This window comes from Contarinia nasturtii, unplaced genomic scaffold (genome assembly GCF_009176525.2).
Source record: "Contarinia nasturtii isolate CC-2019 unplaced genomic scaffold, AAFC_CNas_1.1 Cnas_scaffold_493, whole genome shotgun sequence".
NCBI classification, from domain to species: Eukaryota; Metazoa; Arthropoda; class Insecta; order Diptera; family Cecidomyiidae; genus Contarinia; species Contarinia nasturtii.
In genome coordinates this window covers 3,546,842-3,570,086 of record NW_022197846.1, presented here as the reverse complement: position 1 = coordinate 3,570,086, position 23,245 = coordinate 3,546,842, and the positions used below count along the sequence as shown (strand labels likewise).

Below are 23,245 nucleotides of genomic sequence, written 5' to 3'. Positions count from 1 at the left end.
GAAACCATATCAAAAAGTGACACGGAAAACGAGAAAGCAATAAAGAAACAAGAGAGATGAAAATTTCCGTTTTTGCTTTGCAAACTTTGTCACTCAAATTTTATTTTTCATGCTTTGGCACCCGAAAGTTGTCACCAATATTTGGCGAGCAAAAAAAATGCCAGCGAATAAATTAACGACAGAAAACAAGATAAAAAAAAACAGAACTTTCGTTTCTGGGAAACGTAAACAAGAAAGATGCATTAAAAGTTTTTTTCTTTATCGCGCACGCGATTATTAATTAAAAAAATGAAACGAAGACAAAGAAGAACATTCAAATTCAATGTTCTTTTTACCATAATTGAATTAAATTCACCAGATCACATACACACTCACATACATCGAGACAGATTGAAAAAACTCTCACTCCTCTTTCAGCGAACGGTTAAAGAAAATGAATCAACGATCCAAGAAGTGTCGAAGAGAAATATTCAAATTTTATTAAGAGAATTTAGAAATGAAAAGAAAATCGCAGCAGTAGCAATTGAATTGCAGAATTGCGCGCGAGAAGTCGAATATTTTTCTCATTTCCCATTCTCATGAATTTCACCTCCACGTCACCCGTCTCTTTTGTTTCTTTCATTTGCGTTGCTGTTCAATCAATTGTTAATAAATTGGCAAGCGACAAAAGAATAGCGCATATTTTGCTTTAATATTTGAATAGGAAAGAACAATTTTTTAAAGCATAATGGCCGAACAGAATAGACAGAAAGAAACAGCTTGAAAAAAGCAAACAGGTCGATTGCTTTTAAACGTACGTGAAAGACAGTTAAATATCGTTTTTTTTTCGGTGAAAACAAGCATTGAACGTTCTAAAAAGAATTCAACGTCATACCACGCGTTATGGTTTAATCAACGAATTATTTTTTTATTAAAGGACAGACAAGAAGGGGAGACTACGAAAACAAAAAATTGTATTTCATTTTCCATTGAGATCAAAAACGAATGAAACATAAGCAACAAAAGAACAAAGTACACTGGCGAAACAATGACGACCACGACATTGTGTTTAAAATTTGTGCTTTTAATTTTATTAAGTTTTGAACTTGTAAATTATGTGAAGTTGGAAACGGAAATACCGTTGCTGAGTGACGATCAAGGTAATTGCTCACAAATTAAATATTAAATATTCACACACATTTGAAAAAAAAAAAAAAAAAACAATTCTCGTATGTCAAAAAATATTAAAGAACAAAATAGAACAAGTCATCAACAATCGTTGAGGAAAATCATAAAGCATACTCATACAAAATTCCGTCCCATAAAATAATAAATAAATAGAATCATATTAAATTGCAATGAAAAGTGGATGGAGAAAGAGAGAGAAAAAGAGATACTGAACGAGAAAAGAAATAGCCGAACAGTTTTTTGTCAGGTTATACAAATACACATCCATCACACACGGCCATATATTGCATGCTTTGCTTGTTCGTACTTAGCATACGATTCTCTTGCATATCTGCACATCATCCACCCCCATACAGGCTCATTCAACATCGGAAACATTCAAACGAATTGAAACTGATGCACAGATATACAATGTCAACTGTGCTGAAGCATTGGCGACATTTCCCATAAATCTTTATTTCAACGGATTTTGCCATTTTTGTTGTATTAATATCGTCGTGTGACCGACCGGCCAAAATATCGACCGACCAAACCATCCTATGTGCGACAGACATATCACACAACACAACAAACACGTGAAATACACCTCATTTTGTCAGTCAAATGCAATGCCCTATATCTCGAATGCAATTTTCACGCAGACATTCTCTCAATTATATCTCAGTCTGTCATTTTGTATGAAATTTTTGTTGGTAGTAGCAGCAGTATCAGTTGTGTGCTGATAATATATACAGGCGACGAATAAATTTGTAGCACGAAAGATCTATTTATGCTGGGAATTTTTACTATTCTTTGTGGTATGTGATTCGCTCTTGATCTGCACATCGCATCAATGTACACATATCACTCTAGTCGGTAGAAAAAGCGATGCGGAGAGGTTGATTGCAATGTTCGTTGCACCAACGAATGGAAATTAATTGCGTTTATTTTATAGTGTATGTTTTACGTATGTGTCGTCGCGTTCGCTGTCTGCAATTGTGAATTTTCGTACTTTATTTCATTTCCCCCCTGTTTTTCCTTCACTTGGCTCATTTGCTAACGTTCGACGTTTCTACTATTTTTGCCGATTCCATTTGTTCCGCATTGTTCATCGTTCACTTTATTTTGATTCCCATGCTTTAGCTATTGTAGATTGGTGGTTTGTACCAAGTTAATCAGCATGCGGTTTTGCTCATGCCAGCCTGTTTACATTACACACTTGTGTGTGTGTGTGTGTGTGTCGATGAGTTAGTATATGTATGCCTGTATGTTGAATAGAGTGGTTCGATTTTGACATTTTTTCAAGAATCAAAAATCTTACCCCTATAACCTCTGTAGGAAGGTCATAGAAACATGACTATAACAACGAATTCGAAAAAAAAAAAATGATTTTTGGTGATGCGCGGCTCCAGGTGGTTTTTGAAAAAAATCAAATTTTGATGAATTTTGAGCACTTTAAAAATTCAATAAGCCGAATCTGCCGTAATTTTGCAATACAAGTAATTTTCGACACTTTTTTCATTAAAAAAAACACAAAAAATGTGGAATTTTGTATTGAAGTTTGATGTTATTGCCTGTTTGATGCCTACAGAGGTTATAGGGGTACGATTTTTGATTCTTGAAAAAATGTCAAAATCGAACCACTCTAATGTTCAATGAGAATCTAGAAATCCATATGAACGACTCAATAATTGATCGACAATACTTCTTGCATTTCAAAATATTTTCAACAACTTCGACTCGTTTCGATTCATTTTTCCTCTCTTTCTCTTTTACCCACACCCTTGAACTGTGTTTGAGTCGTCGTTGCTAAAACGGAAGTTTGTATATCTGTTGTTTTGCAATTGTTCACCGCTTTTTGCCATATCATTGCCGTCAATAGATTGACTCAGTGAATTGTCTATATATTTTCAATGATCTTTGACTTGAAATTGATCGCTGACAACGGCGCATACTTGCTTCATTGCTATACTCCAATTGCTTTGCTTTGCTGCATTTTCATCTATCTCCCCGCCCCCTTTCTTTCTTTAACTCCTTTGACTTTTTGTCGTCGACTAAAAACAAAATTTTATACAAAACCACATCATAGATAGACATTCGTGATAATAATTGTTTTGTATATATCGAACCAACATCTATTGTTGGCAGATGCATTTGCATCGGTTTATTGATTTAACGAGCTAGGATTGTTATCGGTCGAACATAAGATGTATAATGCTATCATTTGTTTTCTGGTTGAATGGTGTAAATTGTTTGCTAACATTGCATACAAACAATTTTATGTATATTTCGATTCGTTTTATCTCGATTTACTAAAGCGAATCCTCGACCTCGCACCATTCATTCACCACCTCAATAAAGTCTACACATTTGTAGTGAGTGTGAGCCGTGTCGAGAATAGAATACAAATCAAAATCGAATTCGTTTGACATGCATTTTTTCATGTCCCTACACGTTTTATTGTGCTTGACGCTTGCTGATGTACCCGTTTGCATAATGTGCAGTACACTGCATTTTGGAAAAACTCACAAATTTATTCCGTACAATAAAAGCGATTTTGACGATGATTTTCTCTCGTCGTGCATCCATTACTAACATAATGGCATTAAAAACGATTAGAGTTGAATTTAATAAAGGCCGACATTTCGGTATTAATGCTTTCACTTGTTGTTTGGTCTCGGTTCGGTCGTATGCTCCCTTGAACCAGTAAGCAAAAATAAACATGCACAATATCTCTTTCTTTCTCTGTCCCATTCACTTTTTGTGCATGTGCTAAAGACTCTCTCTCTCTCGCTCTTTCTCCTCCTCCCCATTTCTCTCTCTGTTGCTGTGTCGTTCCAATGTTTTTGGCCATCGGCAAACTGACCGACCCCGCCACGAATATCCGAAATATATTTTCACACAAAATAACACAAGCCAAAGTGTTTTTAATTGTTCGATTTTCTATTTATCCTGCCATCATTAATAAATCAAAAATTCGAGCGTTGTAATTGAAATGGTTCGACGCTTTGGAAAATATTTTTGTGGAATTTTACGATATAAACGCAAAATGCCCGTCTATAGTTGTTGTTATTGCTATATCCATTGCCACAATCACCACTATAAGCAACAAAAACACACTAGCAATAGCACCAAAACATGTCAACAACATGGAAATGGATTTTAGTTTTCTAAATATCATTAAAAATTTCATTTTTATAACGAATACACAGAGTGTATAGAGTATGCATACATTGACATGAATTTGCTTCGATGTTATAATCCGTTATTTCATCTCATTTCAACTAGAACATTGAAAATGACACAATTTGATGCGAACACCAAACAAAGAAAACAGAGACGAAGAGGAAAAAAAATTCCAATGGTCTTTTTTCCTCAATATTCTTGCTAATTTTATCGAACACCCATTCTTATTAGAATACGATGACTACACTGCAAAAGTGACTACGAAATAAAATGCTGCAGAGAAGGTGATTTATTTCGAGAGCATAGGAGAAAGAGAGGAAAAAGACAGCAACAACTACAATGAGCAAAAAAAATTCAGCTGATGAGGCAAATTGAAAAATCAAACTTCACAGCCATTTGTTCGGCGATGACAAAAGCAGCTTCTTTGGATTTTCGCACTAATTAAAACTTTAGAATCGAAAGCATAAAAGAATGAATATTTTTCCATCTCTCAATCCCTCTCTCTCTCTCTATCTCTCTCTCTATCTCTCTGCGTCTCTTTTTCCTCTAAAGCTCTTGACAAGTCAACAAAAGACAAGTGCTCACACAATCGTAGATCACCCGAATACGCTGAGTGAGCGACCGAGACACTAATGGGAATGAATGCGACAGCAACTATAAAAGAATTCTTTTCTTCGTATTTTATTATTTTCTTTTTTTTTAAATACACAACAGGCTGTCATTTTTATTTGATATGACCATTATTCAAGTGACGTTAATCGATTATTTGAGAAACTCATTCAATAGAAATGAAAGAGATTTAGATAAGCAGAAAGAGGGAAAAACTAGACAAACATTGAATGTGTCATGTCTTACGCCATGTAATAAATTGATTTACTATCTAATCTCTTTGGATACATTTTACGTGGTGGATTTTTTTTCCACACTCTTGATGTCTTCAATCGTATCATTGTCTCCGCATTCTTTGGCAAAACGTGTGTCACGCTTGCTTTTTTGAAGTCTGAATTTGATTACAGGATTTTTCTTCTATATTCCACGTTCTAACGCAATCGAATCATGGATAAGGAAATATCACTCTGACTCTATCCATCTCTCTCTCTCTCTCTCTCTCTCTCTCTTACACACAAACACACCCAAACAATCTTTGAACAATGGACATTTATGGGTGTGATATGTGTGTATTCAAGTATGAATAATCACATCGCCGCACACATATTCAAATATCAAGTCCATCACATTCTTATTTCTCGTGTGGTTATGTGTGTATATGGCAAAGGCAGAACAATATGGCAAAATACACATTATCAATTACAGAATATGAAACAAAACGCATAGCCGAATGCAATGAATTTCACTAGTTAACTTAATGAAAAGATTTACATTTAATGCCATCAATTTGTAATTTGCTAATGGTGTTTATTTCACTGTAAGCAGAAAACATCGTTTATTTTATGTGAATCTGTAAAGATGCTGATGGAAATATGGTCGTTGGTAAGTTGTTAGCCAGTTTCATATCCCAACCGCATTGTAAACCAAAATCAATTCTCTAACGCACTGAACTTCTATATACATATGTATGTGTGTGTAGATGGACCAAAAGAAAGTAAAAATGAACAGCATAGACACAGAAAAATCAAATCAAAAGGTCTCATTTAATGGATATGGCTTAAGATTTTTGTTTCGATATGAAAACATAAGTGCGTTTGCTACATTCAACATTTCGCCTGACAAATTCTATATCAATGATGGCTTTTGGATGAATGGGCACCACACTTCAACTACGTTGATAACATAGAGGTCTATGTGTATTGTGTATGGCCATGCAGTGTTTTATGTTTGTGTGTGGCTTAGATATGTAAACGATTTCCATAAATTATTTATTTTTTTAAGTTTGTGCCTTTCTCTTTGGGATATTCAGAGACACAAAGAAAAAAGTTCACATCCTCGAATGAATCAAATTCGTTCCGTTCGGGGAATAGAAGTTAAGTGTATGTGTTCGAATTTACTTTTGCATCGAATTTATAAACGGTTAGATTTACATGTCATCACAAGTCAACTTGGCCATCTTTGATGTATTATCGCCGTAAGTGCATTCAAATGTGTGAGCGTACAACATACATCCGATTTTTCATTTAGTTTTGCTTCATAATGGTAACATTCAACGAAAGTGGTATCACCAGTAACAGCATAAAAACCTAACTACACAGGACTCATACTACGATGAATCTGTTCACAAGTTTAATCTAGACAAAGCAAATAAAGAGGCTTACGTACGCAAGCTGACTTTTCCGCATGGAACCGAAATTTTGGGAATAAACTGAAATCATGGTCTTTGTATGGTTGCAGTAACTTAAATTACCGTGAAAACTTGTGAATATTATTTTCTTATCAAAATAAATAATCACACCAAGTTTAAAGAAATTTCAATCCAAAAAATAGCCTGTTCAAAGTTTCAGATCATTACGGTACCACAAAGGCAAGTCTTTCATACAAAAATGAAACTTTTTGTGGATTTTTGTATGAAAAGTGTGTGAAAAATTGATTGCATCTTAAAACTAACATCAGATTCGGGTTTCTCGTGCCAAAAAACCCCCCACACATTCATTCAGCGTTCAAATTGAAAGAATATCATTTTAAGGCATTTTTCTCATAAGTGCCTCTTCAGAGTCTAAGTTTTACACCGATCAATCAATGTCGTTGAAAATTTGACCAGATTTATTCCTCGTAGTGCCCAATCATCCCGTGAAGTCACATTTTGAATTTCATGTCTGAGCACGAAACCATCGTGTCACCAAAATGGTTGAGAAATGATCAAAAATGTATGGATGTGGGATTGTGGGTACTCCATTCGGACCAAAAAAAATTACACCGGTCAACAGATATTGCTCAAAACCTAATCAGCACGTCTCCTAGTAGTCCCAAATCATCCTGCAAAGTCAGAATTTGAATTGAGTTTTTGGAAGAGGATTTATCGTGTTAACAAATTTTGGCAACACGCCACAGGACACAGGACACAGGACACATCACACACAGCGACGCACATTAATATGCCCCAAAATCATCTCCAATCGTGTTTTCTACATTAAATATGCATAGAAAACATGTTTTGGGATGACTTTAATGTTTTGGCCTAATACAATACCTTTCCTACACTAGGTGTGCGGAAAAGTAAAATGACGTATGCATCTAATATGTAGAGAATAGGTGGTAGAGAGTAAAAATTCATAAAAGACGATGTAAATGAGATAGATTGTAGCCAGTCAAACCATTGGGTTCTCTCTTGGCGGTAGACAGGAAAATACACAGAGAGAGGCAGAGACGAGAGACCAAGAAGTGGCGAAATGACTAAAAGTAAATGTTTAACTTAACAACAGCAACTCTCGTCACATATTAATTTCGCTGTTATTTTAGGTTGCTTTGTTTAACGTTCGAAATCGACAAAAAAGAAGCGGAGAAAGAAATGAAAGTGGGATAAAAAGGCATACGAATCCGTCGACGAGTAAGTGGTTTTATGGTTTACTTACTATGTCACTCGACCGTTTTAAATAACAGAAATATCGAGTTTGAGTCAGAAAATGAAGGAGTGATAGAGATATAACGGCTGCTGAACAGAAGCCGAAAAACAAACATGCATCAAGAGACATTTGAATTTCTATTACTGCTTTGTCAATGTTGCAGTCGTTGTTGTCGCTTTTTCAAGCTCAAACATTCTGCTACATCCCTACCCCCTCTCTACTTCTCTCTCTTCTCCGCATTTCTTCATAAAACCTTCCACAAAATATATTCAAAATCGTTCCAATTCGACCTACCAATACTGCTATTTTATTGCAAATATTTAGAAAATACCCTATCTAAATCAGCGCTCTTGCTCAGTCAGTTATCCATTAAACTTTGCGATTGGAAAACTTGATTCCCAAAGACAGCGCACATTTTGCCATCGATTCGGTCCATATTTTTTATAATATCATTCGGTTCGATTTTTATCGTCATTTCTATGCAAAATCCGGGAGACATACTGGATCGTCAATGAAATAAAGAAAAAGCGACCCCAAAATAGAAAAAATAAAATAAATGAAAGACAGAGAAACAGTGCAAGTAGACAACAATTTTTCAACAGTCCGAGTGTTGTGCAAAGCTTTTTTTATGACAATCACACAAAAGTTTTCAATCAAATTAAATTTAATTGACTGAAAATTCGAAAGCGATGATATTTGGTTGGCCTCTTTTTGCTTTTACTTCTGTTTTTTTTTTTTAATTTTTTTTTCAAATCTCTTTCTCTGCCTCTTTGTCTTTTTTTATTCATTCGAATTTTGTTGAAATGATGCTCAATTGATGGAATGTCAACGGAAACGTATTCCAGAGCGAAATTCCATCGAAATAATTTTAATGAAAATGGAAATCAATTTCAAAATTAATAGAATTTTCCGGTAAACTTTCGACCATACAATTTTAGTTAGAAAGAATATACACATTTATATTAATAAAATACTTTGAGCTATATTGTATGTGCTTATGTGTGTTTTGAGTATTGTGGAGAAGCAAAAGGTGAATCACAATCTAATACTGGTATCGAGTCTTCTGATGAAAGTATTTAAGTGGAATGTATACAAGTTTTCAAAATTCACGGAAAAAAATTGTGAACAAGTGATGGTTTTGTGAAGTATAAAAAAAGGAAAAAAAATATAAAGAGCTACTGCGTATGATATGGATTGGGATAGAATGTAATAAAAGAAAAAAATGGGAAAAAACACATTGCTCGTCTGCAAATTTCTTGCCTAGAACCTTTTTTATTCTTTTAAAAAACACTTTTCATAAATGTACTGTGCACATAATATTTGCCTCGCCGCTGGATATTTTGTACAATTTTTATCATTTCCGTTGGTACTTGCTTACGCGCTTTTGAAGTCACAATGTAATAAAAGCAACATCATAACTTAACTGCATATCGCAGATCCTTTTTCTCTTTCTTTTTCAATCTCTCTATCGCTCTCTTTATTTTAAAGTTGAGTGTTTCCATCCCCCGGCACTTCTCATCTGCTGTCTTTACCACTCTATCAGTTGGTTGAAATTTCTATTTGTAAGCGAGAGAGAGAGAGAGAGAGAGAGAGAGGAGAAAGCTCAATATCTCGCTCGTACGCACGCACGTTCGCTCAATTTTTAACGTTGCATATCTTTGGTATCCTGAAAGTGCTACTATTTAATGTTTAAAAAAATATATTTCCTTTGGTATTTTTCATTCATCGAGTGAAAAGAAAAGAATTTACTCGGGGAATGTGGAGACAAACACGATTTTTACATTCCATTGTATTGTACGAAATTTATCTCAATCTTTTGCCACTGCAGAAAAAAAACAACAGATTTCCAGACTTAGACAGAGACCGAAGGAAAAACACATCGCGCAAAAAGCTATTTTGAATGCACATTCCGCAGAGAGTTGCTTTACAATGGATATCCCGAGACGTAAATTTCAACTACTTCAACGACATTTTTGAACACCCACAAAACATAGAAGAAGATGATAAAGAACAAACACACACACACACCCCGACCGCACACGCAAATAAAAATAAAAAAAAAACACTGCCAACAACAATATAAACACAAAAAAGAAACAAAGAGAATGGGAGACAATCATAAAAATGCGAAATTTGACTTTTGGTTTCTGCTGTCAACCAAATGAAAAATAAATTGTAAGGTTCCTTGTTGAATTTGATGGCGTGATGACAATTGCTAACAATCGATATTGCTACGGTATATATATTTTTTTGGAGACGCGAACAACGTTTGTTAAAGTGGAAAATCGTGATGTCATGATAGGCGTGAGATTCAAGTATATTTCAAGCAAACGGGGGAAAAATTCAGAATAATCAAAACACAAGCAGCAAAATCGGAAACGTCGAATGAGCTCGTGAACAAATGTATCGTGACATTTTTTTTGTATGTTGATGCTGTATTCGGTAACATTTCGATAATTTTTTTTTTCGTTTGCTCCCATCACATTCAAATCAGCGCCGGAATGAGATCCCTTGTTCGGCTGTTTTTTTTCTCTCATTCTTCTTCCTGATTTTTCGTGTCGCGTGCTGTACATGTAAATTGCAAAATGTGCGAGATGATAGACCAATAAGGCGGAAGTAATGTCTTAGGAAAATACGTAAAATATGATATGGAATTTCTGTTCCTTTCAACCACCATTCGTTGTTGTTGTCGATCTCCTTGACTCATGGCCCCAATGATTCTTGTGTTGTTTTTGTTGTTGTTGCTGCCGCTTTTGGCTTTGTTCGAAAAGATCCGTTGAACAAGGGACGGTTGACTGATTTAATTTTATAGCATTATATGAGGTTTCAAAATTAACAACTGAATAAATTTCCTTCGAGAATTCAACCTGATGGAGTTTATATACATCTTTGCAACAAATTTGACCATAAGGCATCGCACAAATATACACATAAACCAAACATCTGTACACAAGATAGTGTATATTTATTCTTAGGTGAAAAAAGAATGGGACGGAGGTGCGGAATGAGCGAATAGATAGGAATTTTTGCATGCGTTGCAATAAGTATTATCGTTAACGCTTTGCAAAACCATTTTATGTTTCGTTTTTCTGTTAAATAAACAAAAATGCAAACTCAATACTATCATCGTTCGTTTTTCTTCTCTAACCAACATCACATTTTTTGCTTATTTGTGAGATTTTCAGTTGCTGTGAATTATGAGGGTTCACTGATACTATGCTGTAGATTTTTCCCCCTCTTTCAACGTTTTGTGACAGTGCGTTGGTTCGAAAACTTATTTGCAAATATGATTAGTTTATCGAAACCTCGATTAGAAGTAATTTTTAAAGTTTTGAGATATGCGCTTTTTTACAAATTAGTTGCCAGCATAGATCAGTTCATGTATCTTGTTCTTCGTTCGTAAATGAGACAGCTTGAAATAGAAAGAAAGAGAAAGAGAGAGAGAGAGAGAGAGAGAGAGAGAGAGAGAGAAACGAAAAGCTTTCTCCAAAATATCCGACAAACAACTTTTCGGTGTGTTTAAGAACAAATAACATACAAATTGACAAACGCAAAGGATGACTTAAGCTGATGAATATTTAAATAACAATATAATGAGAAGAAAATGTATTATTTGCTGATTGCTGTTATTTTAGAACGATTTGTTTGCAATCATGCAAAATGGTGTAACATTACAATGCAAAAGCTATTGAAATGACTTTATGGTATTTTCTCTCTGTGTGTGTGTTTGTTTGTGCGAGTTACAATGGAATGGTTGTTTCGGATCCATATTTTTTGGTGTAAAAAGTGGAATTTTAATGGAAATAACTAAGCGGATTGTTTCTATTTGATATGGTGGCGGCAGATAGCTTGTTCATTAATCGGAAACAGATACGAAAATGAGACTGTTCTCTGATACAAGTTTTAAATAAACTACTGAATAACCTAACATGCTGCAATAGTATACATAAACGGACCGAAAATATAGCTACATAAATATTGAGGAATCCAGCATATAGTTTCCGAATAATATATATTTCTCTTGTTGAGAAATTGTGAGATAAACGAGCTTGAATTTCACATACATAATAAAAAATGAAAAGTTAGCCTTGCTGTGTATTGAAAATTATTTGCTCGTTCTTTTTTTTATTGCCTTCTATGTGTCTGCTTATTTGGCCCAATTCTAATCAAGTAAACGTATTTCGTGTTATTTTAAATTCGATTGACTATATGCCAGTTCTCATCTACAGTGAAATGTACTAACTGATGATGTTCAATAAACAAAATATCACCCAATGAAAATGGGTAAAATTACACGCGAATTGCGTACAAAACCGTATAAAATACCGATCAAAAACGATAGTGGTAATTGGGAAAAATGAAGAATTCTAGCGAACGTAACATATATAAGTGAAAAAAGCGAAAGGGAAAAAAGGTTTATGTGGGGTCTGACGATTTTTAGTCTGCACATTTCCTATGCGAATTTATCACACCATTGACTACATCAGTACACGCACAGACCATTTGTAACAACCGGAACAAATGCGATAAACATATGAATATTGTTTCATTATTTTTCAAGTGATTGCAATCAACATCGAAATGTTGTATGTGCACTGTGCAGTTTGGCGTTCATGACTTACGCATCAATCGGTAGACAAAACAAGAAGACGGAGACAGTAACATCAACAACAACAACAACATATGACAATATAAGTATACAGACACACGCTCGTTTACTTGCTCGCACAACAAAACAAATAATAACAATAGTAAACGATGACGACAGAGAGATGATGAGTGCGGCGAGTAAAATGCACGAGAACGAAACGAGCCGAAGAGGAAATAACCTATAATCAAATCAAGCGCTTGATTGAAGTGAAGCGTAAATGCGAGATGACTTGAAGACCTATGTTGCTGATAAATGATGTTAGATGGGATGTTGTTCAAGCATTGGTCTCATTCTCTTGTTCTCTCTTTTCCTTGCTACGATTTTTAATACTTTATTGCTCGACAATGAAAAAAAAAAACAGATTGGGAGAGAAAGAGAAACAGAATGTAATGTTGTGATTGTAAAAAATATTGGTTTATACACACACGTTCCTTTTTAAAAAACATTTCCTGTCGCTATATTCGGTTATACGGATTTTTATTGCTCTCAATATATCTGACAAAATCGGGCATGTAAGGCATACACTTTTCGATCGTACTTGCTCCAATTTTTTCATTCTTATGCGTGTTTTTCTCTTTTTGTGCAGTATTTTTATTTCGCTGCGTTTTATTCGAACTCATCGGAATAGTTCATAACTTGAGAGCGATTTCCATCTTTTATTACCGCAATGGAGTCAAATTCAGACGACGAAAACGTGTGCTTCCATTCGAAGAAGAAGCAAAAGAAGAAAGTATATACATATGGCGTATGAGATTTTTTTATATTGGGCCAACGAATTTCAAATTCGTTATGATGAAAAAAAAAAAACACTGAAAGAAAAATAGGCTTTTACGAATCAATAATTTGACGTTTTCGAATTTTCGGCACAATTTTCGGTAATACAGCTTCTCAGTTGATCGCATCTTCAGTTTGCTGTGCATACGTGTATGCTTTTGCTCATATTTCGAGCATTTTTCTTTTTCTGTTTGGCCGATGAAATGAAAAAGCGGCGTCGACTACGACGACGAAAAATGAAAATCATACTAATAAATGCTTCGATAGTACATCAAATGATGCTGCTATTGCGTGCAAATATGTTCGCCATAGAGCGCTAGCATCACATGTATTATTCGTATAAGCTTAAATATTCCACTGTCGCACTTTCTTTTCTTTCAATTCATGATTATTATTCATGAAATTGGCTTCGTAAGTAAAACGAACCAAAATCTTTTGGCAAATACAACATTTACGTCACATTTGTTGCAGTGCGCGCATTTTGTACACGCTCTTGAATTACCGATGTTGGCTCAAACCTGCAAATAATACGAACATATGAACCAACCAACATACGTTTATGTGAACAAGTAGAAAAAAAGCAGCACTCTTCCTCATCTACGTTGTTGAAACCGTGTATCGCATATTTTGCCGTCGATAATATACTGTGCAAATATACACATACGGTCGTGTGCCCAACTTCCACTAGACACAAAAACTCTTGGAAGTATGGCAAAATGATCGTGAGTGTGAGACGGAACGACGATTTTGAAAGCTGAACAAAGGGAAAGGGAAGAGAGGAGAGTGATAAAAAAAAACTTTCAAAACGGTATATTTTTTCTGGTGATTGAACGCGAACAATTTTCTTTTAGGTTTTTATTCTCACCGGAAAAATTGCATACAAAATGAGATGGATATTAAGTCTTCTTTTTTTTCATGTGCTTCAAAGTGTGAGGATTTGTATGTTTAAAATTGTCGTTTTGGGCCACATAGACAAACTTTGCCTCCGAACAATGGCCATTAGCGATGACACCCATCGGTGGTTTAACAATAAAAGCTTCACAATCGCATACATACGAACATAAGCATTCTCTCTGTCTATCGCCCTCATCCCCCTCAGAGACAGGAGACAGGCAAATAGAAAAATAACTTACACACAGCGCACAGCATAACGATAGACAAGTGGCTCGCATTATTGCATTAATTCAACGTCTGCAGTGAGTTTTTGCTATAACAAATGGCTCGATTGCATATTTGACGATATACATAATATAGAGTGTATCCGTTTAATGTTATTAATCGCAGAGCTGCGATGGGAATAAATAGAAAATTAATGTTTTCAATGTGGATTAAATGCATTTAATTTCGTTTCCGGTACATACTATCAATAAATCGGAATACGTGACATGATGCAAACAAATTACCATCGGTTATAATACTATCCAAACAAATAATTCACATGCAATGAGATATTTGGTTGTTCGAATCGTGAATCGTACACATGACGCGCAGTAATCGGAATTTCATCATACTTCTCTTCTCTTCTCTTCTTTTTGTATTCAAATAAATGTCCCTCTTGATCATACCCGCTGTTATTATTATTATTATTATTATTATTACGTACAATAGAAATAATAATGTCGATACGATAACACTTCAACATAATTGAATTTTTAGTTTACTTTGATTTAATACAAACGCTTTGTCCGATTTTGCTACATATACCACACTAGCACACATTCCATATCCATACAAACAAAATAGATTGGCACATCATGCACGCACAAAAGAACCTGTTCCGATTCAGATGGCGAACAAAAAAAGGGAGCATTTTATTTATATACACTCATATTTCTCCCCTGAGCTCATATATTTCATGTAAAAATTAGGACATTTATTCGATAGAAGCAACAACAGTAGATAAGTGTCAAGGCTTTTTGATCAAAACGAGTGTGTTTATGTTTGTGTGTGTGTAACATTGCTATGATTGCTTCTCAAATCAGTCGACTAAAATAGCTATGTGTGTGAATTGGTTTTATTTCATTTTTGTTACTCATGCCAATTTCATTTCAAATGCTCTCTCGCTCCCTTTTTCATACGCTCCATACAAGACCAAATCTGACGTACACAATATTTTATTAAATCATCGATGTGTGATTGAAGATCATTTACGCCGTTTCTTAAGAAACACATTTCCTCGTTTCGGCACATATTCATATTCACTTGCTTTTACTTACTACATTTTACTTTATTCATCAAAAATCTTTTCTTTGCATATTGAATTCAAACTGAAAACTTTCGTTTCCTGATAGATCCACATACACACATACACTTATTGTATCAAAAGTGCAAATAAATGTATATTAACAATTTAAGTGATAAACTTGTGTCGAATAGTATTTTAAACGTTGAGCATTTCATTTCTCTTCGTCGGAATTTTGGAGTTTTTCATTGCTTTTCTTATTTTGCTATACTTTTTCCCTCCAAACTCTCTCTCTCTATCTATCTCTGTGTGTGTGTTGTCTGTTTGTGAACATGATATCAGTACTTTGGGTACTTCCATATTTGTTTATGGATTTTACCGAATTCACTTGATTTGCCATAAGTATTTAGTTGAGGAGTGTGTTTAACTACCATGTATGTATGTGTGTGTGTGTTTCCCCATATGCTCGTTCAAGCAATTTTATACGTATTTGTGCTTTCTAGCCTTGCATTTAACTGTGTGCACATATAAATGTTAAAAGGAGCGTTTAGAGATGAGTGTGGCAAAAATATGAGTGTGATGTGTTCACGCCATTTTAATCGTACATATATAAAGATGTTTATAACTGTACGCCATTCTATTGTTCATGCGATTAATGGATCATAATTATTTTTATATCATATCATGGACCAATATTAACCCAAACAATTCAAGACATTGCGTTTGTCAGACGTATTAATTATAATTGAAATGAAGATAACACTGCCCATTCCATTGAAAAAAGCGTGTTCAATCTGCCAACCCAGCTAGACTATGATATTTTGATCTTGGTATGATAAATTCTTGCGTGTGGAAGTCATCGTTGTTGGTACCGTTCGTACATCGTTGACGAAGACAACGTCGTTTTCCATTCATCTACTTCCGGTGTTATCTTAATTTTTCATCTTGGTAAATTGAACACGAACTTTTGAGAATGAAACGATATAGACAAAAACGAAATGACTGCTGAATGCACCGAAGAAGAAAATAAATTGACCCGTCGCGCGACTACATATAGAATTCATCGATGAAGTAAAAGAGGACCGAATGAGTGAAAAAAGGGACACACAAAGCAAAAGAGATAAAACATACACACACACGCACACTTTGAGCTCCTGTTCTTTGGTAGTGGCGCGCGCGTTCATACACACCGAATCCAATCAATCGAATCACTTGCTGTTTTTCACATCATTTTCTACTAAAAGCAGTTCGTTCGTTACCATTAGTTACGAAGAAACTGAGTTAAATTCAACATTTAATATCGGTGTTCTGGTTTTGAACGCGCGTGTTCGTTCATTTGGTACGTTTGATTTTTTCCGCTTTTCTTCAAAAAAAATTTTTTTCTTCTCTTGCTCTCAACTTTTGCTGTAGAAAATTGTTTTCCATGCTTGTACTTGTAAACGAAGCGTTTACCCAAAAAAGGTAAACATTTTTTTCACTCTTAGTTTCTTTAGCCATAGTGCTGTTTTTAAGCTCAACCAGACCAATACATAAATATGTTGCAGCAGAGCAAAGGCAAAATGCTCTCTTAAGTTTGAGACTGAGTCGAACTGTAAAAATGAATTTCCACCAACATATAACCATTTACTTGTTTTCCGTACAATTTTATTTCATTTCGATCTATTGCCATTTGGTTTCGTGTTTGCAAGTATGTTGCTTTATTTGCACAGGCCATTTTTTTGGTGGTGGTAAGCAAAGAACCAACAGATATATGCTTCAAAATCTTGAGTATTTCCCGTTTGAGTTTGGGATTTTTGTTGTTTTTGTTGTTATTTTTGTACATTCGTTTCTTACATAATGTGTTTGATGGTTTCGAGTCACTTAGGAAATCCAGCTAAATGGCAAAATGGCAGAGAAACATCAGCCGAAAATTATGCTATGCGATGCGATGCGATGCGAAACGAGACTACATTATTTTATCCCGATTAATTTGCTATCAATGACGGATCTCTTTATACTACCAATTTCACATTTTGCAGATTAAGCGCAGTTTTTACGCGTGGCATCTTAGTTCAATTTTCTTCAAATAATTTGGAGCTATCAGTAGTTTAGTACATATTAGAATGGCATTTTAGAGTAGAAGGTTCAGCAAGAAGCATACATACTCACCGAATATATATACATCGATGCGGTGTATAAATGTCTGTCGATGAAATGGCGATAGCAAATAAAACGCATAGCAAAGTATGCTAATTTAGTTTACATTCCATCCCATTGAAGGTTGTTGCTTTATTGCAATTCTTTTAACACTTTTTCTGGCGTGCGGTTTCACCATATGATAAAATGCCAATGTCGTAAAAACCGAGCAGAATCCATTCACCACACCGTATTCAGCTTCTCTCTCTCTCAATGTGTGTTAGGGTGGCCGCGAAAACAACTTTTATGACATTCGACTTGACTCACCACCTGGATCTTTTTTATTTGTTGTGTAGATCACATGTGCAAAGTTTCACGATGATATCTCCACGTTAAGTTGAGCACCAATCGGCATCAATGCCTCTATCGATCATTATGTGAATTTCTTGAAAAATAGCACTTTTGATTAATTTAAACACAACTTCAGACACCCACATCGACTCAAAATGAACTGAGGTCATCATTTTCGACCATAAACTAACGACTGGAGAAGTTTCAAGAGATTTGATTGAAAATAAAATACATTCACAAATTAATCTCATTTGAAGCTAGAATACTTTCAGAGCAAATCTAATGTGATTTCACTTTGGTATACACCCATTTGAACGCATCGTATAGCTTGAACACTGACATTTGCACAGAAACAAGTGTTCGAGTACGCTTACCCGCACTTGCGGTGTTAGTAGAGACTTTACCCCTCAAAATGAGTTACGCAATCTATTTTACTCTATTTTTGGTGTTAGTTTCATCAAACGTATGTGACGATACACTTTGCAATCATATTCGTTAGCGTATACACAGACTCATATGCACGCAACGAAACCTAACTCGTTGAACGCATGCGGCAACGTACATATGTACTACACATGTATCTCTTTTTTCACTGTGATGCGTTTACTTCGATGAAACTAACACCAAAAATAGAGTTAAATAGAGTGCGTAACTCATTTTGAGGGGTAAAGCCTCTACTAACACCACAAGTGCGAGTAAGCGTACTCGAATACTTGTTTCTGTGTGCATAGCAAATTGTGAACAATGAACGTGGGGCCAAAATATGAATATGGATCATGGTATACCCGCACTAAAAATCACTTATAAGTCTATTTAAACGACTGAATTCGGTCAGTTTTGATCTCATGAACAGCATCCATACTGATTGAGAACACTCTGGCCTGATTTGCGCATGGTTATACTGGCCGATGTAAAAATGTTTTCAAGTCGCAATATAAAATGGACCATTTTATGAAGAACGAAAACTGACATTCCATTGTATTTAAATCATAAGTTTTTTGCTTTTGTGTATTTTATTTTCAATCAAATCACTTGAAACTTCTCCAGTCGTTAGTTTATGGACGAAAATGATGACCTCAGTTCATTTTGAGTCGATTTGGTTGTCTGAAGTTGTGTTTAAATTAATCAAAATGTTTTTTTTTTCAAGAAATTCACATAATGATCGATAGAGGCATTGATGCCGATTGGTGCTCGACTTAACGTGGAGATATCATCGTGAAACTTTGCACATGTGATCTACACAACAAATAGAAAAGATCCAGGTGGTGAATCAAGTCGAATTTCATAAAAGTTGTTTTCGCGGCCACTCTAGTGTGTGTGGATTTTGTTTATCGCAAAAACAGACACACTTAAAAAGCTATTTCGATATCAACAACAAAAACAACAACCAATAAATATACATACACTAAATGGAAGTGAATCTCTGATTTTTGATAAATTTCGACCAATTTCAAGTATCCCTGATTTGAATTGAAAGCGTTGAATCGAAACGCAAAAGATAAAAAGGATATGTGCATTTGTTTCGTGTATGTTTTTATATATATATATTCTCTTCTTTTCCCTTTTGCACATTCATTCGCAATAGCAAAATGGATTGTAAAACATTTCTACTAGAAATCTATTCTAAACAATAATGTTCAGCATGCCATACCGTTTTACCTTCTTCTCTGTCCATTTCTGCTCCAAAATTTCACTGCTCTTCTGGCCACTTTGGTATGTGGTGAGAGCATAGTTCTTTTAGCTATTTCAACAGATCAAACTTTAAGGTAATAATCGTTGTAGATCTGAAATTATGTACGGTATCGCATGTCTATGGTACTCCTGTTGCTTAATAATTTATTAGAATTGTTAAAAGTTTTTGTTGTTTGTCTGGCATTCCATCAACTTCTCGTTTTGCCAAATGATTAAATTGTGAAAAATAACATACGTACACAAACACATTCCCTTACGCCAACACATCGACAAATATCAAATCGTAATAATGGCAGGAGAACACAATGTGCTCACTTTAATAACGGAGAAGCAGATTAACAAGAAAATAATATTGAATCTTTGTTTCCACCGGATTTGTGTAGACAGAACGCATTATGGATCATTCCAGAATGGAAAAGCGGCAAAGCTTTTGAGATTATAACTAGTTGATCAATTGATTAATTGAACAGGTCGATGCGTAATAAATGCTACATTCCAAATCTTACCATATACATCAATACAATGTGCGGAATAGGAATAGAAATTAGAATGTAACGAGAAAATGATTAGAAATCTATTACAAGCAAAAAGTGTGGAACAACTTTATTTGATATATATTTCTATAGAAATATATATTTCTATCAGTTCTGGTGATTTTCTACAGTTCGAGGTCAAATGTGATGTAGACTTTTTGTGGTAGCAAAATTATGTCTTTTCAACACCATCCACACTAAGATATCATACACACACACACACAGAGAGAGAGAGAGAGAGAGAGAGAGAAACGTTGTGCGGCCGAAACAGTTTTGCAATTACATTGGATGGTTTTGTTTATCGGCTCTGTTGCAAATATCGAAATTGATCAATTATTTTTAATACACAGAGAGAAAGAGAAAAGCACAAATAAAAACAATCTTAAATATTGGCACAAATGATGGATAATGCGGTGCTGAAATGAATGTTTGTTTTATTGAATGTTGCTAAATGCGAAAATGAATTGTATCATTGTGGAATAAATTGAAATGAATGTGTGAATGTGATACGATACAAATCTCATTTCATTATTTATTTTCAATTGAATAAAACTGATATAAAACTCACGCTCATATCTTAAGTCTTTGAGGAGTTCCCTCGTTATCGCTATCTCAATTGGTTTCGGACAGAGAGAATGTTTTCGCAATTCAACACAGTTTGGCACAAATGCAAAATAGCAAATTTCTTAAATGGTAATTGAAATGGAAATGTTTGGTTGCAGCGGGAAAATGATACGAGGAGTTTGCATAATTTACATATAAAAACAAATAATTTTTGACTAGATAAATATACACAAAACGCTAATCATAATCTGTACCTCTCTTTCTCATCCTCTGCATTTGTATTGTACGGGGCAATGAAATTTATTTTCCATTGACCAAATGCAATGTTTTAATGTCGAATTTAGTTAACACCATTTAATGGGGTTATGCCGGTTGCAATTGAATCTCATGTATCCACGTCTCATACTCGTCGATTGTATGTACTCAATTACGATATTGTAAACATTGCTTGGGGAAAAGGAAATCATAACAATTATACATAAAATATGTATGAAATTAATTCGATCAAGCAGAAAATATGTTTGATGATGAAAATTTCACGCAACAAAAGACTTGACACACACACGCTAATTTTGTCCGCTCGCTTGCTCTTCGCCCCGTTTTGCTGTGCAAATTCTGCAAAATTAAATCGAGAGAAAGAGAGCGATGAAAAAAAAGAAATCTATTTAAATGAACACGAGTGGCATGACAACGTACATGAAACACGCACATTTAACACACCGGAGCACACACACACATTCACTCATTTCATTCTCACACTCCGGGTCGAATGTAAAATTATGCAATGACAAAAACCAAATTCAAACCCACAGCCATGCAAAACTAATCGACACTTTACTGTGGTACGTGACCCACTAACCACATTAAATTTAAGTAGTATACGATACATTAGCATAACAACTGTAACATAAAGCTAATCTCTACGTGGATCGTTGCACAGCTCCTCGTGTGTTGGTTGGCTTTGGTGTATATATTGATATTGTTATAGTATGTCGGCCCGTGAGCACGCCAATTCTGTACACATGCCTTAATAAAAGTGCTAGATTGTTTTCTTTATGAATGGAAATGGAGACAAGCAAAACTGACGACAAGAAGACACTTTTTTTCTGCTCACGTTTGCTCCCCCTTTCATCTGTTTGCCACACACTCACACTACGTGGCACTGGTTCGCTTTTTGTGTACTCCACCGTGGGCTCACCACTCTCTGGCCGTATTGTGTGTGTGTGTGTGTGTGTGTGTGGTATTACTGAATTAAATATATTGGGCATGAAATTTCTTGGCATTAGAATATCCACGAAGTGAACACAAATATGTCAGAAACTAATTCATTTTTCCGTTTCATTGGCGAATTCCTTTAGCACAATGTACTTTATACGATTTTCAATGAAGATTTAAATTAAAGCTTTTAACGCTCCCGCATCATCAGTGCATATATTGTCTCTGGATTTGGTACATTTTCTCATCAGTGTTCAGTTATTGCGTTCGAAAGATTTTTTTTATTATTATTGTGTATTCTATTGCATTGTGTACGTACAAGTAGACATATAATGTGTAGCTTTCTTCAACATACACTCATTCATTCATTCTGTAATATACACACTTAACGTACTTTGGCTCGGTCTGTCTGCCAGTGTTGTACGGATGCTGCTCGAGTGCGTCTGTTATACATATTAATCATGATTTGAGTTTAAGTAAAACAAGCAAATTTGTCGGGGTAGAAAAGATACTTTTATAGTCAACACGATACTTTGTAGCCTATTAACATCTTTGCCATTCATTGCAAAACCCCTTAAAAATGAGCGAACATGAATTTTGGTTTTCCGCAAACACATTTATTCACAAACACACGACAATGTGCATGCATATATAAATAGATAGATTCGAAGAATAGCACGCACACACACTCACATTGTACAGGCATAAAACACTGGTATATACGCCGCACAATTAAAACACATGAATGAAAATGTGTGTGAAAGGGGGAGAGAGAGAGAAATGAACCGACATATTTCACATCATTCACATCGGAAACGAACCAAAGAAAATGTATCAAAATAGAATAAGATATTATGGCGAATGGAATGAGCGTTTTTGTTTATTTTAGTTTTAACCGCATTATGAAACTAGGCGTATATTGTAAATTATTTACTTTAATGCCAGGAGTTTCGTTCACTCTGTCATATTCTCACTTGTTCGTTGATAAGTGAGATTGAGGTTGAACCAGCGAAAAAGCTCTTATACGCATTCAAGTATTTAACGGGAACAAATAAAGTATTGTTAGTTAAGAAGTCAATGTCTGTTTTGCGGGGAATACGGTAGCACACAATTTTCCAAACATAAGCAATTGCAAAACGACAGAAATACAAAAACGATAAAGTAGTATGGCAACACGGCAATTGCATTTTAGTTTATGTATTTTTCGGCTTATCCGATATTCCATATTGTGAACGAAATTTTACTTGCTTGGATTTAATCAACATGCCTTTCTATTTTCTCCTTTTCTATTTTCTCGTTTTTTTTGTTATGTTTCATTCTC

General features: G+C 34.9%; 1 protein-coding gene across 11 annotated transcripts in view; it reads left to right on the top strand.

The window, feature by feature from the left end:
• The window catches only part of LOC116339316 (locomotion-related protein Hikaru genki), a 43,941-nt gene that overhangs the window by 1,331 nt on the left and 19,365 nt on the right, over nt 1–23,245 (top strand). For 4 of the 11 annotated variants that reach the window (XM_031765132.1, XM_031765129.1, XM_031765135.1 and 1 more), the window contains exons 2-3: nt 704–793; nt 917–1,139. In XM_031765132.1, coding sequence (XP_031620992.1) covers nt 1,028–1,139 — 112 coding nt within the window. In that variant the 5' untranslated portion in view covers nt 704–793; nt 917–1,027. Of the gene's footprint in view, nt 1–703; nt 1,140–23,245 lie in introns of all 11 variants that reach the window. The other 7 variants (XM_031765126.1, XM_031765125.1, XM_031765128.1 and 4 more) reach the window with 4 other exon arrangements.